The sequence below is a fragment of the Poecile atricapillus genome, chromosome 2 (assembly GCF_030490865.1).
Source record: "Poecile atricapillus isolate bPoeAtr1 chromosome 2, bPoeAtr1.hap1, whole genome shotgun sequence".
In the NCBI taxonomy this organism is placed as follows: Eukaryota; Metazoa; Chordata; class Aves; order Passeriformes; family Paridae; genus Poecile; species Poecile atricapillus.
The window spans coordinates 47,838,078-47,861,955 of record NC_081250.1 but is presented as its reverse complement, the minus strand read 5'-3'; the positions used below and the strand labels follow the sequence as shown (position 1 = coordinate 47,861,955).

General features: G+C 40.1%; 1 protein-coding gene across 5 annotated transcripts in view; it reads left to right on the top strand.

The window, feature by feature from the left end:
* Positions 1–23,878, top strand: part of ELMO1 (engulfment and cell motility 1) — a 301,131-nt gene that overhangs the window by 68,667 nt on the left and 208,586 nt on the right. For 4 of the 5 annotated variants that reach the window (XM_058832447.1, XM_058832448.1, XM_058832449.1 and 1 more), the window contains 2 exons: positions 7,615–7,665; positions 16,874–17,043. In XM_058832447.1, coding sequence (XP_058688430.1) covers positions 7,615–7,665; positions 16,874–17,043 — 221 coding nt within the window. Of the gene's footprint in view, positions 1–702; positions 740–7,614; positions 7,666–16,873; positions 17,044–23,878 lie in introns of those variants that run through there. The other variant, XM_058832450.1, reaches the window with a different exon arrangement.

Genomic DNA, 23,878 nt, shown 5'->3' with positions numbered 1-23,878 from the left:
ATGGAAAATGGATGTTTTACCTACAGTCCTTCTGTGGGTGAGAGGAAGGGCACAGGAAGGGTGTAGGAGTGGGATGTACGTCCTAGAGAAGCACAAATACCTGCTGGCTTTCCCTTAAACAAGTCTCGGTGTTGTGGTTCCAAATGTGGTGCTTGCAAAATGAGCTGGCCCACTTTTCCTGCTTATACTCTACTGCTTATTCCTGTCTTCTACTGTGCAAACCAGGAAAACCCTAAAATGATAAAATTTTCATCTGGTTTAGTTCCCTTGTTGACTGATACAACTGCTTATGCCACATATCACAGTAGTAGGAATGAGCAAGGTGTTGAAAAGCAAGGCTCTGTGGTAGCAAACTGTGCAACTGTGCTTTGATCTGTCAAAAGTGAGCCACAGTCTCAGCTTCGTTATTCAGCTATTCTTTAAGAATCTGCTTAAGGAGCCACTGCTCCTGTGCTGACCCTCAGTGGTGCTGTGAATGAATATGGTGAATAACCTGTGCTGAGGAGCTGACTTCAATTTGATAATCCTTACTTGGGTCTGATGGGTTTTTGTTTTGGGTTTTCTTTATATCCGTACCAGCCCTGTTCTGATTTCTCCACATAATCTTGCTAATAATAGTATGAGCACAGCTAAGTCAGTCATTTCCTGATGTTTATTTTTCAGGGTGCAGCTCTTCTGTTGAAACTTATCAGAGGACGATAGGGCTGCTTGTCATCGGCCCACCCCTTCCATGTTGCTGGTACAACTGTGTTGTGTGTCTGTGTGGTTGCTTGAATTGGGGAACTGATCCAGGTTAAAAATAACTTGTGTGTAACTTCTTTTAATGTGTCAGAAGGATGTCTGCCCGAAGTGTAACACCACTGCTGCTCTGCAGAACAAGTGGTGCCTGCTAATGCTGTCCTTGTAGATCACTCCACTTGCAGATGGGCAAATCATGCAAAGTTTGGTCTTTTTCTTAGGATGTGGTTTAAGTGGCAGTCAAGCTGGTATTGTGTGGGTTGCTGGAGAAATAGGTAGCTGGGAATTCTTTTTCTACTCTGTTTCTTCTCTTTGCTTCACTAACATCCTAGTGACTGCTGCTGGGTGGTGAGTCAAGTCACGGATCTGACACAAAAGAAAATTCTGGACTCTGGAATGCATTTTATTTTCCTCCTCTTTTGTGAATGAAGGGGACAGGAAATGTTAACTTTTTAAGGTCAGGTGGTTGACTGTGCTGCTGCATGGTGGCAGATCCAATGTAAAGGAAGTGTTAGGGGCCCATGCACTGGAGGGATATGTGCAGAATTGTGCCTCTTGTAGGTTGTAGAATTGCACTGGCTAATGTACAGACTGAAACTGCACCACTGGTCTAACTTGGTTTATTTACCAGCTTCTGTAATCCTTGAATAGAGACAGATGCAGAAAACATCTTCTATTTAGACATTTCAAACTACTTATTTTTTTAAGGAAAATGTTATAATCTAATTATAACATGAAAAACCAGAAGACATTGTCCCTTCTTTTCAACAGCTTCCCAGAAAAGAAATTTTACCACAAGACTAATTGCACCAATTTCTTCTAAAACAGTACAACTCTGTCATGCCAAGTAGTACAATGTTGGTAATTACCTGTATCACTTAGCTTACATCTTATTAAATATTTTGGTGACTAAAAATAAACTTAAGAAATTCCCTACCAAGTCAGCCAAATGAAATGTCATCTTGTAGTCTGTCTGCAGGTCTAGCAGTAGCAAATGCTGTTCAGGGTAGTGATCTGATGATGGCTTTCAGTCTCTTTTTGCTCCCTCATATTCTTATTTGTTGTACTACAGGTGTTGGAGTCTACACCTACACTTAGTCTATTTAATATCCTGCATAAAGGCTATGCCACTCTTTCATCTCTTCTTGAACCTGCTGATACAGCCTGCTTTCATAACCTCTGACAGCAATCTTGAAGAATTTACTGCCTCCTGGATGAAGAAGTGTATTCTCTATCTGCTTTAAACTGCCCCCCTACCGATTTCAAGTGCCCCTAAGTTCTCATACTGCAGGGTTTCATAAAAACAGTTCTGCATTCTGGTTGTCCATTACATTCATTCCTGAGTCCTTTGTCCCTCCAAACTGAGGAGACCCTGCCTTTTGAGGCAACTGCTGAAGCCCACTGGACACTTGCCCCTCTCTGTATTTCCTCAGAAACTACTTTGCCCTCCCTAGAATGTGAAGATCAAAAACTGCACTCAGTGCCCTGTATGTGGGTACATGAAGCTCCTGTGTTGTGGCAAAGTGACGCCCTCTGTCTTGTTCCTGGTGCCACTTCTGATGACACCCACTTGATCCTATAGCACACTGAATCTGTGCTTTAAGGGAGATCTGCCAGCAAGAACTTTGCTTCTCTCTCCTGAGCTGTAAACTTAGTAACGAACTCTATAACTCTAATATTTTGCGTCATTTTGTCCTTATTTACAACTTGCACAAATTTATCCTTGTGGAAATGTAATGGCATCATAAAGTGTATTTCACAGCTTTAATTTTCTCTTGCGTCCATTTGGAGGAAGGTGCAACAAAAGAACAGCAGTATGGAAATAGGGATGAATCTATTACTAAAGGTAATAAACATAAGAATTTTAGATTTCTTGGCTGTTATTGTCTAGGGTGGTTAGAGAAGTCTGAAGAAAGCTGTTTGGTCAAGGTTAAAGAACAGGCTGAGCGAGCTATAACCATGGGAACCAATGCTTCTAGGTCTTCCTCAAATATGTTAAGAAAACATTCCATTCCAACCAGTTAGAGCGAGCTGAATCTTGAAGCATTTTGCTTGGTATAATAGATCATTAAAATGATGAGACAAATGTGTGGAAAAATAACCTATTTTACCTGATAAGTTTTCTAGTGTCACTGCAGCAAAGCTCTGAATAAACAACTTCATTATTTTGATAGTGTTTTTTTAAAAGTGAATTTTCTTACCTTCATCCCTCTCAGTGATTTGGTGGACTTTGCTAATGCTTGAGGCCTGCTTTCTGGATTCAAGTCTCCTGCATGTGTTTTGGGCAAACTAATCTATGGCACAGAAAAGCAGAGCTTTCAGACTAAGCAGAATCTGCTGGCAGATAGTCATAGAAACGTAGAATTGTTTAGGTTGGAAAGGACCTTCTAAGATAATCGAGTCCAACCATTAGCTTAGTGGACTGCCAAGTCCACCACTAAACTGTGTCCCCAAGTGCTATGTCTTTTAAATGCTACCAGGGATAGTGACTCAACCATGTCTCTGGACAGCCTGTTCCAGTGCTTGGCAACACTTTCTGTGAAGACTTTTTTCTTCCTCTCCAATCTAAAACATCCCTGGTGCAACCTGAGGCCATTTCCTCTCACCCTATTGATTGTTACTTTAAAGAGGCTGATGTCCCCCTTGCTGAGCTCTGGGGGCCACCACTGGTGAGCAGCTGCTAGATAAAACCAGCTGGGTGTACCTCCACTCCTCACCACCCTTTGGGGCTGGGAATCAAGCCCCATCTTTACCCAGCAAGCAATGCACCTGTCCAAGACATGAGCAGCCAGTTTCTCCAGGAGAATGCTGTGGGCAACAGTGTCAATGCCTTACTAAAATCCAGGTGAACAACATCCACAGCCTTTCCCTCGTCCACTGAGCAGGTCACTTATGCATAGGAGACCAGGTTAGTCAAGCAGGACTTGCCTTTCATAAACCCCTTCTGGCTGTGCCTGATCATCTGGTTGTCCTGTATGTGCCTCAGATGTCACTCAAGGTGATCTGCTCTATGACTTTCCCTGGCACTGAGGAAAGACTGCCAGGCCTGTAGTTCCTAGATTAAGGTCCAGTTGAGCTTTGACCCTTCTAATTTTCTCCCTGCATAACCTCATAGCACCCTAGTGGCCCTTCTGACTGTGCTGCCCCCTTCTTCCAAAGGTCATAACCTCTCTTCTTTTTCCTTAGTTCCAGCCAAAGGTTTGTGCTCAGCCAGGCTGGTGTTTCCCACTGCTTGTCTTGCATTGGCCTGCTTCTGCGCTTTTAAGATTTCCTTCATGCAGGATACCCAGCCTTCCTGGACTCCTTTGACCCTCAGGACTGCCTACCAATGGATTCTGTCTACCAGGCTCCTAAACAGGCACAAATCTCCCCTCCAGAATTCCAGGATAGCAGTTCTGCTGAGCCCCCTCCATACTTCTCTGAGAATGGAAAACTCTAATGTACAGGGCTACCCCACTGCCTCTCCTTCCTTGCTATTCCCACCTTCTATAGCATTTATGGTCATTTAGGTTTGTGTTCCCCCAGCTGGTGAAGCTAGAAGGCAGAGGGTCCTAAAATATGAATGCAAGATGAACTTTCCAGCTACCCTCTACTTCCTGCTGTGTTATGTTCTTTGTGTGTCTTCATGAAAGTATTTAGTCTGATTGAAATCTCATCTTGGAAATATTACGTACTCTGTTAGGAGAAAAATCATCTTGTGATATATTATATCTTGCTAGATAAAATACTGCACAGGGGGTTTATTTGTATCCTTGATATAACTGCCGTCTTTGTCCTGTATAACATGTATAACAGATATATTTTCCTGTTACAGAGTTTTTAGGGACATTTTGGATAGTACCATTTCAATAGTTCCTTCACTGCTCAGGATTAAGTTTTTCTGATACAGATCAACACCATGAACAGTATCTACCAACTTCAAGTACACTTGAGAAATAGGTCAGGAATATCTTGGAAAAGGGTTTTTTTTGTTTGGTTTTTTTTCCCTGTTTTTGTTTGGATATTTTTAAATTTGTCTACCATGGGTGGGGGTGAGTTCTGTCCTGAATAGCAGTGATGCTTATGACTGCCAAAACTGGGCTGCTCTAATGATGTTCTGTTATCCTGGAAAAGAAATCCACAGGATGTTATCCTTAATACTAAGAGGATTAACTGTGTGTAAATGTTGCAATTAAAATTAACTGGCATGCTGACTATTGCATCATGTAGTTAATGTAAGAAAGCCTCTTGGCTTAATTGTACTCTTACATGCTGTTTCCTGGTATGTGATTAAGCCAATATTTAGAATGGATAAACAAAATTGTATTTTTTTTTTTTTTTAATTGGGTAACTGCTAACCATCTTCAAATTTTGGCTAGCTTGCTGTGCTAGAGACATTATACTTTGAATACTTCCAGAGATAAGGCGTGGGCAGTTTTCCTTAAGCCTTTTTCTGAAGCAGGAGATGAAGAGGAGCTCTCTCTCTGTTGTGATACAATGATTGAATTTACAGCATAGGGCAGTCATGCACACCTTGCTCCGAGCGAGACATGATGAAAGGTCCATGGGCTTGTGTCTTGTGGATTCTGATAAGCATTGCACCATTGAGTCTGAAAGATTTGGTGTTTTAGATTCATCTTCATGATTAAACAGAGAGACTCCAAAGAAAATGTCCACTGATGCTTTTAATTAGTCTGTTCCTCTGTGTTTCCTCTGTTCCTCCTCAAGTTTCTGGAGATCACCATGCTCCAGCTATGCCCAGCACCTCTTGTTTGCAGTGGACTGAGTGTTTGCAGAGGTGCTTATTGTGGCCCAGATGAAATGACCTAACTTTTCACAAACAAACAAACCGCAAACCACCAACTCGTTTGTACATCTGATTTGGTAGTTCATGTTAATTGCAGCAGGAAACATGAGAAACTTTAAGCCTAAATTTTTGCTGCTTAAAAAATAAGCCTCTGTATGTGCTCTTTTTTATGTTTAAGAACAGTCTACTTCAAAGCTCCAATGTTTTTATAAACATGTCAGTGAACTTTAACTCCTGAATATGATGAGTACAGTTCAATTTGTTTAAATTTTGTTGAATTCCTGGTTTTCATATTGTTGAATGCTGGGATTTTCTGCCTTCCAAGTAAAGCTGATGGAACCTGGTGTATGTGTACATGCAAACGCTCTGGCCTAATGCAGCTGAGGTCCAGTAGCTTAGCCTAAGCTGCTGATGGAGGTAGATTTAGCCTATGCTAATTGTCTGTCCCAAAGCAATTACTTTTATTCAGCTCCACAAATCCAGGAGGTGGTAACAGTTTTAGCAACCACAACTGTTTGTGAAGTGAGTTTGTCTCAGTGCTGATTGAGATTAAACCACACAAATGCACTATGGCCACTTCACACAGATTCCTTAGACATGATGAAATGTAGCTGGGTCTGGTGCTGTTCCACTACAAGTGGAGAAAATCTGGCACTTTGTTAGTGCTGTGGGAAGTCACCCTGTATTTAGCTGCTCACCCTTCTTTGCCCCTCTTCTGAGTATAGCCTGGCTGGTCTCCCTGAGGCTGTTCTGGCAGGAGGAGACTGCTGAGGGCTGAGAAGAGTTGCTGCATATGTAGGCAAAGATGCTGTAAGAAAGCTTCTCTCTTGTACCCCCTGTGTTGTCTGGCACTTCATTTATTTCAGTTAGAGTGAAGAAGTCTTTGTGGGTGGAGAGTGATCTTTGAGGTAGCTAGAACCAATCCCACAGATGACTTGGATACCAAGAATGAGACAATGTACTGGAGTTTTATTTTGGGACTACTTGACCTGGTTTCAGGCAAGATTTATCTGGTTTTTAGCATTTTGGATTCCAGCTATATCAGAATGAGAACAAGAAAGATGAAATAAATTTTGGGAAAACTGCCTGAGGAGAGATATACACCTTCATATTTTTTCTTGGCTAAACACCAGTCTGCAGAAAGCCTGCAACGTGGTCTTCATACAAAATTAGCTCTTCTCTCTCAAACTGCTAGGGATTCCTCCAGTTCCTCTGACAGATTAGGGTGTCAGCTCATGAAGAAGCTACTGAACCATGACGGGCACTGTGACTGTGCATTGTGCTGCACACAGTCAATACCTGTCAGTGTATTCATTGCTGGAGGTACCTTATTCTCCTACCCTGTGGTGAGTAGGAAGTAGTTGCTGAAAGAAGGGAAGCTCCCCTACACACACCACAGGGGGACACGGTGCACATGGGCTTTGACCACAAAACTCTAAGGATGCTGTAAGTGTACACCATAGCTTAAGCCACGGCTATGTGAGCTTAACCAAAAGAAAAGCTTTAATGCCCTCTCTTTCTGACAGCTGGGCAAGGAGAAGGACTGATGGCAACTTTGAACTTTACTCTGCTAACAGTGATGCTTTTTTTTACTTTGAGGGAGAATACAAAGTCGTGGTGGCAGAGCTCAGTGGGTAGGTTCCAGTGGTTGAAGTCAGCATGTTCTTGTTATAGAAAATAAAGAGCCAGTGGGATGAATTCTAAATCCTGCAGATGCTTAATGACAGGTTTTAGCAAACTTACAAACTCCTCAAGTATGTACAGTATCAGAGCCAGACACTGTGGACAGCATATTTAAAAAGAAATATTTAGAAGTTGCCAGTGGAAGCTAAACTTTGAAAAACATGAAGTCATTCTTGAGAGAGTTCAGGTTGGTTAAGTGTCATGTGAATTCAACCTATTTGTTGAAGCTAATGTTATATGCCTTAGTGAGGAAAATAGATGCTAGCTTACATCTGAAAGGGGGAAGCTTTTGCATGCAGACAGAGGAAAGCACTGTTAAAGGTTCAGCATGACATTCTGCTCAATGCATGTTTCATCTTTTTATGTGAGTGAGTCTTAAGTAAAACCTTTGGATTTTTCTCTTTCAGAATCGTAATGAAATAAAAAATGGAGCCATCCTTCGATTAACAACATCTCCGGTGAGTCAGTGCTCTTTTCTTCTCTTCCTTCAAAGGGAAAATTTGGTTAGTAAATCATTGTGAACTAATGTGTGCTTTTAAGCTTTATCCATAATGTATCCCACAATCCTCCAGGAGCAAAGGTTATGAGTTCTGGAGGCAGGAGTAATAACTCCAAGTGACATTTGGTGATACTGTTGGCACAATTGGGTGGGTTTTTTGTGTCTCACTTCCACTGGGAACAGTTTTCACCTACAAGATATCCCTGCTTCCCTGCTGGCAATGTAGCCTCACTCAAGTTGCTCTTTCTCTGCCTCAGAACTCAAAACCAGGAGGCCAGGAGGAAGGTCAGGGATTTGAATCATGGAGAGCTCTGTTGGGTGGCTCAGATCAGAGCTTTCCTGATCTCTGGGTTTGTGTTGAGTGAGTAGCAACTGTAATGCTGAGATTTTACTGGGGTTTCTTTGTTGTTGGCTTTTTTTTTTCCCTACACCATCTCCTTGCCAGCTCCTAAAAAGCACAGCAGCGTTGCTGGTCACCCTGTAATGGCTTGTTTTCCCGCTGAGTTGAGCACTAGTGCTGCCACATGCTGAAAGCCATTATTAGTCCTGGAAGGTGTATGTCTAAGGCATCACCAATCCCATTTCCTTGCTGACAAATGTAGTTAGTGTGCCATTTAAATGGTTTACCTCTTCATGATGGTGTTCTAGCCTCTGCAGATTCAAAGCATTCTTATGGCCAAATTCTGCCACCCAGTAGCTTCTCAACAGAAAGCACTTCTCAGCAGCCAACTGGGCAAAGACAAGAGGTTTCCATTATTCTTCATCATATTTTTCAACGGTCATTATATTCAAAGCTTTATAGACATTAAAAATGAATAAATAAATAAACAGCAGTTTAAGACCATGTCAGGGTGATTCCAGAGTCTCTTGACATATATAACCAAAGCAGCTTTGTGCATGGAAAAACCACTTCTGGGGGAGTAAACCCCATTTGATGGAAATTCCTCAGAAACAGACAGCCCCAGCACCATCTCCTTATAACCTCTGGGACTTTCTTAATAAGTAAAATCCACTGCAGTACTGCCCAGACTCGGGATCTCTTGAGATAAAAACAGGATCTGTGGTTCATCAAGAACCAACCTAGTCCAAATGCACTGCGTCATGTTTTGGTGTGACTACAACATGGGATAACCGTATAAGTCAACTCATGGAATTCTCCCATCTCAAAATCCACAACCAGTTGTACCCTGCAACCTCCCTGAAGGGAGGCTATGCTGTGACTGATCTGTGGAGACGGCTGGCTGGCTGGCTCCATGATCACCTGTGCAATTGGAAATGGGACGCACAAACACAAAAAACAAATCTTGGATGTACAACATTTTCTGCTACTACCAATGGTCAAGAAGGTGGAGCTTTGCACAGGATTATCATCTGCTTGTTCTGTGTCTTTGGGGATTTGCCTTAGGGTCAGTTAATCAAGACAGGAGTCCCTAAGATATTGAGATATTGCCTGTTACCTAACAAATGATGGATCGCTCTGGCACTGGCCTGCGGTTATGAGTGACCCAGCCGTCCTGTTTTAAGAGAGAAGGCTGGTCTACTCTCTATTTTCCAGTAGTGATATTTATGTCTGAACCAGCACCTCTTTTCATCCTTTCTGATGTTTTAACATTTTGTGTTAACTGTTCCCAGAGTCAGAGAGGTATCTTAGAAGGAGGAATGGATTTTTTTTGTCAGATTAGAAAATATTTGCATTCTTTAAATAGGTAAAAATTTAAGTTCTGCATGTCCTCACCCTACAATAGTCTTTTTGTTTTTTAAAGTACTGTCAAAGTGGTCATCACAGCAATACCTAAAATAAATAAATTAAAGGCCTCCAAGCTGTGGTTCTTAAACTGGTGACCCACACAATGGTTGTGGTTTACCCTGAAAAGCTAACACACAATGTTTCCATATTTCCTCTGAAATTCTGTATGAGAGCAACAGTAAGTAGTTGTAAGAGATAATGTAAAGAGCAGACTGCATGATGCACTCTTACAAAATGGTAAAGATGCTTTCCTAACTGTTAGTGCTGAGTGAGAAATGTTTTTCTCATCATGTGAAAACATCAAGATTCTGAATTCCCCACACCCCCCCATTTTTTCTATCCTACAACAGGATAAAGCTGAAACTATCTTTCCTCTTCCCCCTCAAAAAACAAAATCATACTAAAAAAAAAAGAAAAAAAAAGAAAAAAGAAAAAAAAAAGCTTTATGAAAAGGTAGAGGATTTAGGAAAGGAGAGAAAGATTGTGAGAAATTAAGAGAAGACACGTTTGGATTATGCAGTTTCTGGAATGTGTCCCTGTAGTTTCAGAGAGACCTGAGCTGCCTACTTCCTGACTGTTGTAAGAGGTAAAAAAAAAAATGTCCTGAACTTTACAAGCCTTTTGAGGGAACTTTTTTCTGTGAACGTTTGAGAAGAGTTGTGTTGACCACTTCTGAAGGCTGCATGAACTTAAAATGCTTTTCTAGTCTTTAATTTTTATGCAGTTTATAACCGTGACAGCCAATAGGCTGTCTGTACCCTTTAGGATTGCATGGCCCAAGTCACAGAAAATTGGGTGAAAAGCATGAGATGCAGTCTTTTCGAGTATTGTTGTCATTAGCCTCAAATTATTTATTGCTCATGTACCCAGACTAGGTACTAATAAAGGGATTTATTAGTACTAATTTATTAGTACTAATTTAAAAGGCATAGGAAAGAAAGGTATTTTTATCTAGAATAGTAAACCGGCATTTTTGGGCTGACTTTTTAAAAATGGGGTTTGACATCTAACTCCATGAATATAAATGTTAAATGCTTTATCTTTTTTTAATCTTGAATTTAGATTATTTTGTGTGCCTGTACAGGGACCTTTATCTGAAAACCATTGTTAATACTGCAAGGGCAGAACTGCACTTATGGTGTGCTGCTAAATCCATTATAAATGCTTGCCTTGAGAGATTTACAATGTGCCTATTTTAAATTTCTTTTGAGTTAAAAGTTTGCAAACGCCAGTCGTTAGGCCTGGTGGGAATTTGAACTGCTTCTTTGTTTCCGTAGGTCTGTTTGCTAAGTTTGTGAGATTCTCTGAAAGACTGTTTTTTTCTAAACAATGCTATTTTTTTCCCCTATAAACCGCTCACCACACAGACACTCTGTTTCCTAGGTAACTTGAGTGCAGATTGAATTTCTTCCATATTATCTTTGTTCCTATATCATCTTTCTTATTTATTTTAACCTTTCGTATCATCTTTCTTACCAATTCTTTGGGCTATTGTGTGTTTTTGCAGTTTTCCGTGACCTGTTTACCCCTTTGTCCATTTGCATTTCTGAAAGGACGCGTGAAAAGTTTCTTATGCAACGTGTCTTTGTATTTGAACATATGTGACAATTGAAATGCTGTATTGCTACTGTCTCTTTTGTGATAACCATGTTCCAGTGCATGGTGGGTAGGTGTATAAATGAGCTGTAATTGCTCCCGAGTGTGAGGCTGATCCAAAAGGACACCTGTGTCCTGCAATGCAGCAAAGTCCAACCTTTGAGCGTGTGGAACTGCAGGATGCCTTCAATCAGATACTGCAAATCCTTTTTCAAATGACTAAACATTTTTAAAAGATGCTAAAATACTGGGAAAATTAAATTGAAGGAACTAGTGTAGTTTTTTTAAAATTGAATGGCTTTCAAAAAGAACTGATTATTTGCGCACTTACTGCTTATTAGGAGAAGCTTCTTGGGCACTTACAAAAATGCCATGCTTATGAGATATATACCTTAAACCCTGGGTAAAAGCTTTTTTTTTTTCCTGATGTGGTATTTGTGGGGCCTGACCATTTGCTTTTGTCATGATTATTTTTTTTTGGATCCCCAGGTCAGAGATCAGTTGAGTTCTCAAACCTGTAATTAGTTTGTAGACAGATGCATTAGCGTGTGTACAATGAGCAATCATATAAATAAAGGTGTTCAGTAATAGTCATCATGGTGTTTTCGCTGAATGTTTCTACAGATATGAGGAATATTTTCTATTTATTTATATGTGATCTAAACAGACAAGGAAGTATAAAGAGGTTTTTAACCTATTTTTGCTTATGCATCTGAATCCTCTAAGTAAAATTTTGAGGGTCTAGTTTATAATTTTTGATCTACAATTGCTTAAACATGTATTTGAATTTCTGCAAATGCATAACTTTTTGCAGTTCTAGCCTGTGATTGTGATTATGTTTATAGTGTGATGGTGAATTGCTAAACAAACTTTGTACCAGAAGCACTGACCATGGGCATCAATTAGCCCCTTTTATATGTATCTGCTCATAGTAGATTTGAGAAGTGGAGTTGGGGTTTGTCTTTTTATGGAGAAGGGTTTAATCTGATGTTTTCAGTTTCAAAAGGCACATTTTGAACAGTAAGTGGAAGAGATTGTTTCAAATGCAGATGGAAAAAAAGTGGTTATAAAGCGTTGAGAAGTGGCTAGTGATTGCATAAACTTATTTTAAGGCATATTTATGTAATACATTCGGTTACGTGTCTGTAATACTTTTGTAATTGGTTTAGTGCAAGACTCTAGAGGTAACCATTTCCCCATTTCTGCCTCCTTAATTGCCTGTAATGATTCCACAGGCCCTCTCTGCGTATCACATCTGTACAGGGCTTTAAATGCAGAAACTGTGCTTCAGTGTTCATGCAAAAATTGTTAACCATTAATGTATGTATTGATTAAACTGGATTCCCATTGTTTACCTGTCCTCAGATGCTAATCAGCCTTGGTGGGTCTGTTGAATGTATATGTGTACAATGATGATTATGTAGTGTATCCACTCCCCCATTGTTCTCTGACATATATGCAGTTGTAGGTGAAATGGCAATAACAATCTAGGAAAAGGCAGCACTTTCAGCCACCATGGTGTTTCAACACTGAATGATTTAAATTAAACCACAGAAATGCACCTTTCTGGTAAGGACAAAGCTATATTTGGTAGTTACCGATGCTCCGTATGCTCTTTTTCTAGCAAAATATTGACTAATGTCACTAAATTGACAGAGTAGATCACAATACTCCTATTTTACTTGCTTTTTGTAAAGGATAAAGAAGACAACTGATTACATATTGGAAAAACAGCAATTTAAATCAATGGCCCAACTTTCTTCCACAGCACATTCATGTTTGACAGTGGTTGCACTTGGATCTGTGTCCTTCCTCTTGTCCTTACTCGCTGTATTTTGTATTCTGTACAGAAACTCTGTGTAGGTCTGATTAATAAGTTGCTTCCAAAGTTTGCACAAAGTATTCAGTGGCAAAGAAATGATAATTTGATCAGTAAAATCCCTTGTTAGGATGATCTTGGGATTCTTAACCTCCAGATAGCTATTTGAGTCTCTAAGAAAGTCACATCCTGGATTTAGGTCATTAGTTTTCTCTTTAAGCTGACAATCTCATCAAGCTGCTCCTTTTAAGCAGTGCTACTCCCTAAGGGCAACCTTTCTGGATGTCCTTGGAGCAAGACATTTAAGACTAGATATGCGGCTTATGCCACTTGACACCCTTTTGAAATGCTGGGACTTCAACAGCACACGTTTTACAAGCTTCCCTTCTTCCTTCCTTCCTTCCTTCCTAAAGAGGAGAACAGTTAATTCTGCCTTTCTTTTACTTGAGCATTCATATTTCTTTTAATTCCCTCTAATGATTCTCAGTTGTGAAGGTTTATATATTTACTCTTACCTGAATGATATTTCAGTAAGAATGCAGACATGGCAGCCAGCTCTGCTATTGTTTTAATGAGCTGTGCTTTCTGTCCATCCACTGATGGCTTGCAAATCATTAAAATAGCTCCCTGGTAAGCACTCAAAGCATATTTCATCCAGGTTTCATTTTTTAATGTAGTCATAAGTGAGCTGTACATTGCATAAGCATGCACAAGTGCTATGGCAACAAGAATTAGGCGGCTTCTGAGAACGGCATGGTGTTAACCAAGGCAATATTTTCACACATCAGGCATTTGGGATGACAACAGATAATATGACTTTTGTCCATGTTGCCAGTGAGACATGTGCCAGCACTCTTGCTGAGACAAATATATGTTTACCCCTTTAATCAAGATCTCCTCTGCCATTTGACTGTTCTTTTCTCATCTGAAAGTAGAAGGAGCAAGGTTTATTGGATGCAGTGTCGTGCAAACCTTGTTTAATGTAAGAAAACTGAAACTTTGCTGAAGGAACATTGGCATAATCAGATAAAGTCTATGATGTTAGTAAGCACTCTTTTATGTGCTTAAAACATGGCTGAACCACTTTTGCAGTGCACTTTTGTGCTCTGTAGAGGGTTCCAAGCACTCTCGGATCTAAGATAATATTTTGGCTTTAGTCTGGTGAGTTTCAAAGCTCTCACTGTAGAGGAAAGAGGATTAACATATCTCAGTTGGTCCTGCTCATGCTGGTGTTGTGCAGTGTAGGTGAGCTGCTACTGTACATCTGTGTCCAGGTGTTCTCTGGTTTGGTGGGAGGGAGGGTTAGCTCTTTCTATGCTTGGTGTGGATACAGGTGTAATGGAAGTCTGACTGGCCAACAGCAGCAGCTCACCAGCCCCAGGTGTTTCTGCTGGGGGCAGGACTCTCTCCTCGAGAGGAAGGGTGAACCTGACCATAAATACTGTGTTGTCAATATGTATGAAGACAAAGCGTTGCTTGCACAGCACAGTGTGTTGTGAAGGGGTTTGGAGGAGGATGTTCTGGCTTTGCTCACGTGTTTTTCGTGCTTGCTATTGTGATACTCGGGCAATTACAGTCTCCATCTGTTTGGCCACAGCTCTGCTGCCCAAGGTTTTCCCACTCATACTTATTGGTAGAGCATCTCAGGAGAGCTGCTTGGTCAGTCTGAATCTGTTGTTCACCTTTCCTATTTGTTCCATTTTCATTGAATCCAGGAGCTTTTAGAAGACTGGGTTCCTGTGGAAAGCTGACAGAACTTCCAGTTCAGTAGAGCAGTAGGCAGATAGTGGGGGAGGTAACTTTCAAGAACTATGGCAGGTTGAAGAAGGCCATGTGCACAGATTTAATAGGTTTAAAGTTAAATCTGAGCAGTCATTTCCAAAGTTTGGGGAATGCAGCTGTCATGGCAGTATTGAAGAAGAACACTTTTCCAGAGTGTTTCTTTCCTGAGGTGAGCAGGAATTCAGACACTGCATGTATTGAGTGAATCAGCAATGTTTTGAGGATATTTTGCATCTCTGAGTCTTCCTGGGTTGCTGTAGTGGGGACTCTAGAGGTAGGAATGGCTCCATGAAGGACATACTGTGGTAAGGTAGGAGTTGTCTGTAGAACTTCTGGTTCAGGTAATAGTAGTGATTATAGAAGAGTACTTTAGCAAACCTTTTTTCACCCCCTCTGATGAAAGGAAGGGGTGGGGGAAGTATTTGGTAGTTATCCTGGAAGTTGAAAGTAAGTGGTATGTATTTTTACTTCTATGGGCTTCAGGAAATGATTTACCTTATCACCTGCTTAAGCTTGAGAGAATAGTCTTTTAGTTTCCATTTGGACAGCCATTGCCTTCACAGAGAGACTGTATAAACCATTGTTTCCCCATTACAACTCAAATACATTGATAGAGTAGGTAACCTTCAGTGGCAGAAAGATCTTTTGGATGACAGGATTATGCCTTTTTATAGGTAATGGAACTGCTATAGCTGTGTAACCCTATACTTAAAGCATAAAAAAAGCTCAGTTCTAACGATATTCCATTTCTTTTCAATACTATGTTAACCACAGCAACACTAACTAGAGGGCATTTCTGCCACATACACTCTCCTTACTACATTTGTTCTCTCAAATGCTGACTGGAGATCATGCATTTACCACCACCACCCTAAAAACAAGAAGTAACAAACCTTGCTGATATTGGAGGAGATTGGGACATTTAATTTATTCATGTTTCTGAAGCAATCAAAGTTTTTATGCAACTAGGTAGCTGTATCTGAAACAACACTGTGCTGGTTATTTTTCTGGGCTTCTTGTTTAAATGTTCACTTACACTAAAAATGACTGCTTTCTCAGAATCTTGATCTTCAGAGATGACCATCTCTGTGAAGAGTACATTCATTACTTGAACAGAACAGGAATTGTCTGCAGAGCCCTTTCTTCTGTATTTCTTCTCCAGCTGAGAAAGAATAAACATCTCAGAGAAAATAACTCTCAATAGAATTTACATTTAATTTGTTTCCCTAATGACACATAACCTCTCATTCACCTTTCCTTGGGTGCAGGTAAGAAATTAATTTTAAGAAACATAATTTTGCAAATATCTCTATATGTAGGGAGGAGGATTATTTTTCTAAGAAAAATTATCACCTAGCTAGCTATGAACTGAAGCTTTTTGGGTATTCTGTTCAGGTAAGTGAAAGCATCAAATTGAAAACGTGAGATGTATTTTAAAGTATTTGTATGGCTAAAGAGAGAAGCAGTTTAATATGCATTATTTAAGTATTTCTTTAGCTTTTTATCATCAGCGTCCATTTTGAATTTCACTGACTCATCCTCTATTTGAAACATTAATGGCCAGAATAGCATAACATGAGGATATTGAACATGCAAAAAGATGTATGATAGATAATATCATAGTATTGTGTGGGGAGTAATTATTTTACACTCCTTGTTAAGAGGGTATGTGAGTGTTTGAGCTGACTGTGAACAAAAGATGATGGGGAGGAAGGACCAGAAGGTCTGAAGTTGGTCCCTCTTGATGTAACATGGTTAGGATGGTATGTGGTCTTTGTTGCTTAAGGTGATGAGAAGTGTGTAACCTGAATAAGCGTTGACAGGAAAAGAAGTGCCACTATTATTTTACTGAGATTGTCTGATGCAGTTTGTTTTATTTTCATTTCTCCTTTATTGATGTGACATACAAGATCTTCAAACCAAAGGCTGTCTTCTGTAAGGCTTACATTTTGCCTGGGACAATGGGACATCTATCCATTGCTCAGCTAATGATTCTGCAAGAGTCAAAATAATTATAGGTAATAATGGAGTGATACATGAGTAATATACTTTTACAAAAGTAATTTGTGTTTGAGCTACCTAATCTTTTCTGAGTATGGAATTATTATCATTAATATTAAACATGGCCATTGTTCCTGCTTACACTGACATTTTACTCATAATTTTCATGGTAACGAAAGCTGTTTGGTTGCTTTTGTTTTCTGTGTTATGTTTCTCTCTTAGGCTCAAAATGCACAGCAGCTCCATGAGAGGATCCAGTCTTCTAGTATGGATGCAAAATTAGAAGCACTGAAAGACTTAGCCAACTACTCACGGGATGTTACATTTGCCCAAGAATTTATAAACCTGGATGGCATTTCCCTCCTAACGCAAATGGTTGAAAGTGGCACAGAGTAAGTATTCTGCTTAAACTCTGGCATTCCTTCTGTGTGGGGTGATTTCATGCTCTCTGAGTTGAGAAATTAAATATCTCAAGAGGTCTAGGCTGCTAGGATAGTGTATTAATTATCAATAAGATACCATTTTCTTAATTTCCCCTAACAATGGACTGGTCGGGACTGGGGATGAGCAAAGTAGGAAGTCACAAGAACCACCTGTGCCATAAAGTTTGGGGAGACTGGGGTCTTAGTTTCTTTTCTCTATTCATTGGAATATCAAGAAGCCATTGAAAGTATATTTAAAGGCTGATATTTAAGTGATATCACCTAAAAACTATGTTTTAAATGTCACGTTGCTGAGAATGTGTGTGGTAAAACCCAAATGTAAAAAACGCTTTACTTTATTTCCATTTTTTATTGTTTTGATTCTGAATGGGGTTTTTCTAATACCAGTTGTTTGGTTTTTTTTTTACATGAAATTGAAAGCTGACCTCTAAAAATACACTCACTCTTTACCAGAGCACCTTACTAAATTTCATCATTGGTGAAATTCAGGACCAAAGTCCTGAGAGAGTGTCCATCAGCTTTATGTGGAGGGTGCAGCAGAAAAGTAGCAACTGGATTCTTGCGCTATTAAATTATGCTCTAGCAGTAAGCATTTGACTTCAAGTGAGACATTTGCACTCAGTGTCAAACTCTACTACACAGGAAGAAGTCACACCATCTCCTGAGAGAAAGAAAACCTAAATCAGTTCAAATCCCCTCACAAATGTGCTCGTGGTCCCTTGGATTCAAAGAAGTAGTGTTAGGAAAACTAAAAAAAGAAAAGCAAAAGTATTAAGTGGTTTTTGAAATGCAACACAAATGGTCTCTGAGGGTCTTGTACAAGATATACTGTGCATTTTCCAAAGAAAAATTAACTACTTTTTGGAATCCAGTAGTCTATCGATTGGGCAGTGTAAAAACAGTCTCTCCGTGATCCCTGCCCATTGTGTGGTTAATGGCTTATAGGATTATTGTCTAACTACAGCTACATACTCAATTTCCAAAAGCTCATGGTTTAATCTTCAGCATTTTGGGGCTATAGTCTTATTTTTTGCAGTGATGCAATCTGTGGCACACATCACCTATTAAGCCACTTTGAAAAAAAATAATGCTTCTAGTTACCAAATTTGTCAACTTGTTTTTTATTCATGTGGTATTTGTTGTTTATGGTTCAAATTAAGTTTAAAAGCAAAGACAAGTTTAAGTTGATATAAACACATGTAAGCAGTTTCTGTACTAATGAAAAGTATTCTAAATGGGCAGGCTCACATATGCCTGTGAAGATCAGAACACAGGAAAATTAAGAGTCACAACCCTTGTGGTTTATTTTTCTGTGACGCTATTTAGGTTTAATAGTTTGACTTACTGCACTGCAGAAGGTATTTAAAGTAAAGCATTTTATTTTCCTTTGAAACAGACAGGGAAAATTCACTTTTTTATGACCTTTTCTTTTAACTGCATTAAGACTAGAGCAAATGCCCTCTTCACCCTTCAGATGTGTTTGTACTGCTGTTTTCTAGCTGTGGGATGAGCCAAGCTGTAGCAGACAGGTCTGGATTAAAAATAACTATCTGGGAGGGAAATTACTAAAGGCAATACCACTGTTGAAAGAACTGCCTAGCAAATTATACCCTGTAATAAATCCTGACCAAAGGTATAAGTTTTCAAACCACACAGCAGGCTTGTAAACTGGACATATGAGCAGAGTTTACTGCCTTTTTTTTTTTTTTTTAATTATTTTGGGGTTTTTTTGTAAGTGGCTGCATTTTGAGGGATTTAAAATTTTTCTTTTTAGACGATGCAATGTGTCATTAAACATGAATTGATTGATCTACCTGCCTAATGTATTTATCAGTGTTTCTGTCTGTGGGGAGAAATACTCTTGAGTTTGGGCATTGGACAAAGACTCAGACTTTAAGAGTTTCCAGAAGCTTCACGTGTTGATGAGCTCTTGGTACTCACTGCAGTCTTTCATGTTCAGCAGCCTAGACATTCTGCAGCTCCTGAGGGTGTCAGCAGGTCAGGTTTTTCCAAGTCTGGTTTTGAAAAGGGAGTAGTAAAGCAAGGACATCTGTGCTGTGCTGTACATTCCCTTCTGCTTTTATACTGTGCTTCGCTGGCTGATGAGTGCATATTTAACAGAACTTGAGATTTGATGAAAGGAGCAAACACACACAGGCACAGCAGCCTAAGCCTGCCACGGTGCTTCTGCTTTCCTTTCTCATCTCACTTCAAGGTACTGAATCTGTTCCCTCACATCAGGGTCTGTCACTCACTGCTGTGTCAGCACACTAAACAAAAAGACAAACTGCCTCCTCAAAAAAAAGAAAAGAAACTTTTTTTAAATTCAGTGCCCTAGGCTGTCAAAGAAAGGCAGCTGGAGTCAGTCACTTGTCCTCTTATGGTCTGTTCTTGTTTTTGCTTAGACTCTCTGCACTACTGTTAATAAGAGGTCCCATATAAGATGCTCACTGGACAGATAAATCAAATGGAAGGCCTCCTTGCAATTGCTCCCAACCTGGGCTCAGCACCCTCAGCAAGGTGGCCTTGTGGGCTGTGTGGCTGACAAGGTCACCAAAATGCTTCAGAACATAAAGCTTTTCTCTGCTCCCATAGGTGAACCTACACAATTACACTAGCATTATAAAGGGCGGGGGGCAGGTATTAGAGGAGGAATGAGGAGCCAGAAATTTCTGAGCAGGGCAGAAACTTCTTTCATAGCCCAGTTTTAGAAGACAATGTATTTTATAAAGATGCATTTAAGGCATGTCTTCACTGTGGAGTTAGCCACTTTGGTGCTACTCCTGTACAGACAGCCTTGTTGGAATGGGGCTATGAGCTACCCATACAGCTGAGACAAACCTAACCTTGGTGTGCTGAGAGATTATCCAGCTCCCTGCCTCCTTCTTCCATTTCTTGTGTTAACCCCTGTTCTTCAGCCCAGTCCTGCTTTTTTTTTTTTTCCCAGGAGCTGGTTCCAGGAGTTGGTTCCAGTGTCTGTGTCCTTCACAAAGCTGATCCAGCCTGTTAACTTATTGCAAAGTACATGTTATGTTCGAAAACAACCTCTCTGAAATTAGTTTTCTTTTCAGTTAGGGACTTGAAGAAACAAGAGAGGAACTGGTCGTGAGTGGACATGGCAGAAAAGAACCTTTTTTTTTGTGGCAGCAGACCATTATATTGGCCTAGGTGTGTCACTGAGCAGGCATGGGACGTTCCCTATGGGATGGCTGCTGGTGTTCTGCAGGGATCCCCTCTGTGTGCTGTGCCAGCTGCCCCTGGGTTGATGCAGCTGGGAACAGCCCTACATCTGTAAGCCCAGGCTGAGTGGTGCCTCTGTTCACGGTGTGCTGCAGCTGAGCTAGAAATCCATGAATTTTGTTAATTCAAGCTTTATTCTCTATTTTCCCCAAAGGGCCAGGCAGTGCTCATTAGAAGTGCCATCGTGCTCAGTGCAAAGTTGCTCTGAGGTTTTCTTTGCACATGGGTTTCATGTTAGAGGCAGCTCTTAAGTTATAATTTGAGTGTGTAATTAAGTTTTACTGGTTAGCGTCTGGAAAACAAGACTGCATCTTTTTATATAACTTTCACAGAGGAAGAGGCCTATGTTTTATTTATAGTTGGCTTTGTTTATTGTGCTACTTAGTCATTATTTCAGTGCAGCTGATGATTATTAAAGTACAGTGACCAGAGTAAGAGAATGTAAATCTCTGGGTTTCTAGTTACTTCTGTTTCATTTCTCAGGTGATGAAAAGAAGTGGTAATATAAAAAACTGACAGGAAATAACAGTGTTTCTTAGTTAGCTTTCCATATTTTATACTGCTGAATATTGAAGAAATGCATTAGAGGATAGAGAACAGTGGGCATGGTGTGTGCAAGCACAAAGTTATAGGGCTTGGTGGTAGGGTGCATGGGCCCTAGTGAAGCTGAGAGTGCATCTTGCCAATATGAATATATTTATATCAGCAGAAATGCAACATCTCAGAAACTGTCCACATGTATCTTGATCTTGTTCATTCAGATGGCTTATCTTGTTTTTCCTTCAGGCACATTCTTCCTTCCACAGCATTGCTACCAGTCTTATTAAATGAAAAAGATAAAAAAAAAATAGTTTTATGTTTGTTTTTGTGGTTTGGATGACTTATAAATTATAGAAAAGACTGCAAGACAAGTCATAAAGTACAAGGAAATGCTGGTTCCGTTCTATAATTATCCATTATGTCCAATCATTCCTCAGACTGTGCATTTTTGTATTACCAAAGAGTGAGGTAGATGTGTGCACATAGAGTTTTCTCTGCTGAGACTTTCAGAAAATGATTTCCACAGAACTCCTAATGTTAAACTTTTTTCTCAGAAGCCAGTCCAGTGCCTAGTTAAGAGGAGCTGACTGTGCAGTCCATCTGCTTGGGTGTACAGACTGTCTAAAGGGGAAGTGTAAGGGTGTGCTGCTTCTGCTCACCCCTCAGAGTGCAGCACCCTTAAATGGGGCAGAAAGTGAGCATTGCTGTGGAGTCTTAGATATCCTGATGACTGATAAAAAATATGTGCAGGAGCCAAGGTGGAAGAAGGAATCATGTCTTCTTGCTACCCCAAGTGTGATAACATAGTTCTCTCACTCAGAGCTGTATTCCACAGTCGAGACTAGAACTAGTGTTTCAGAAAACCATGTCTGTACAGGCAGTCCTGATGTAGCAGAGGACTGTTAAAAGTCATGGGGTTTCTTTCTTGATGTACCAGAATAGTTGTGCGACTGGAACAGACTCTCAGCCTCACTTAGAAGGAAAAAAATCCCTCATAATGGAAAAGGAAAACGTAATTCACACACTGTAAATATTGAAAGACCAAAGAGTTGATAAAAGGAATCTATATATTTTTTATTACTAGTAATAATAATAAGGGTGATCTCATGACTGGGAGGGAAAGGAGGATGGTCTATGAACAATTTTCAGCATTTTTTTAATTGGCATTGTCCTGATCTCTATGACTGGTCATTTGGATGAAATAACACACAGTTTCTGCCAAAAAAAAAAAAAAAAAAAAAGAGAGAGAGATTATGCTAAGCCTAGCTGTCTTGACAGTAACCAGAACAGAATTGTTTCTGCTGCTGTTGAGAAGATTGATCTTCAGACATCTGCTTCATCAACGAGCCTGTGCTGAGCAGCTTTATTGTCATACAGCCATGCATGGAACACAGGAACATGCTAATTGATGCTGCTAGGACAAGGTAGCAGATAGCCTGGTTTTAATTATAAGAGCTGCAATTGCTTATTATGAAGATTGGAGGAAAAAAACACGTTGCTTTTAATTATGATAGTTGTAAAATTTTGCCATCTTCCTATTGGAAATGATAGCTTCTAAATAAATGTATATTTGTATGGGTTTTGTGTCTTGACTAAGAGGAGCCTTCTATTGAGCACATGCAGTTGCAGAGCTGGCTGCTGTACAGCTGGAAGTCTCTGAGAGATCAATTGTGCATGGTTTAAGGACAAGTTGCATTGTTCAGTGAAATTCTAGCTCTTGGCTTCTCTTACAGAGATAATGCTTTATACCAGCCCGGTGGAAAACTGAAGACAGATCGGTTTGGAGTTATTCCGACTTTAGCACAATTTTTGGGACAGTTGCTCAAATACCTGCTGGTGGTTTTTTCCATCCTAGTCTGATGAGTATTTCAGCAGTGCTGTCAAAACTTTTAAGCTGCCCCTGCTCACAGTAACTTGTTCCTGTCCTGCTTCATCTGGGGAATTATACCAGTACTGTTTCTAGCATGCTGGACTGGAAAACTGGTGTAGGTTATGAAAAGTGACAGTAGAGGCTACTTTTAATACAACATTCCTTAACCCAGTTTACTTCCCTCTTTGAGCTCATTGACCCAGAAAACTGTTGTGCAACGCGCTAGATAAATGGAAAATGAATTATCAGAAGATAGGAACAGTACCAAGCTAGTTGGCTTTGGCCACTATATAAAGTAGTCCTTTTACACCCTTCCTGGCTACTGGCTGTGTACTACCTGCTCCCTCTCTTGTTCAGCTCCAAAGTTTATTTGACTCCTCCATGATGCAATTCAATTTGCTAAACTGTCAGAAACTCAGCCAGCCAATGGAGGGAGGAAATTAATTTGTATTTTTGACAGCACAGGGTTTTAAACAGGCTCAACTACTCCGGTGAAGCTTCACCTGGAAGCATAGATTACTTAATCTGACATTGCTGCCAAAATCAATTCTTTTCCAACGGGTTTTACACAATCTTCATTTTTTAGTGCTTCTGTAATGTCGGGAGAGGGTGACTATTGTCTATGAGGCAGAAATCCAAAAGAGTACATAAAATCAGGTAATCCTACTATACCACTGTGGAGATGGTAATGGCAGGAGAATTAAAAAAGGCTGCAGCTCCATCTTTCAGTGCAGTTTCCATAAAGAAAGAAGGTGGAGTAGAATTTTTTTTTCTGGAGTTGCTTTTTTTTGTTGGTTTCCCCATCAGTCTTCAGGCTTGGATTACACCCTCCCTCTCACCACACACAAGTACAATTTTCCTTACATCTTTTACATATGCAAAGCACACACTGTAGGCTTTAGATAAAATCGTCTCACTTGGGACCCAGAAGGATCACCGAGTCCAACTCTTGAGTGAATGGCCCCTACAGGGATGGAACCCACAGCCTCGGTGTTATTAACACTGTGCTTTAACCGACTGAGCCAATCTCAAGGTCATCTGAAGGTGGAATTGTCAAAGATCACATTTTGGAGGGAAGAGAGGGAGAGGTGCTGGTCCCCCCATCCTAAACACTACTTCTCCAGGGTTGTTTTT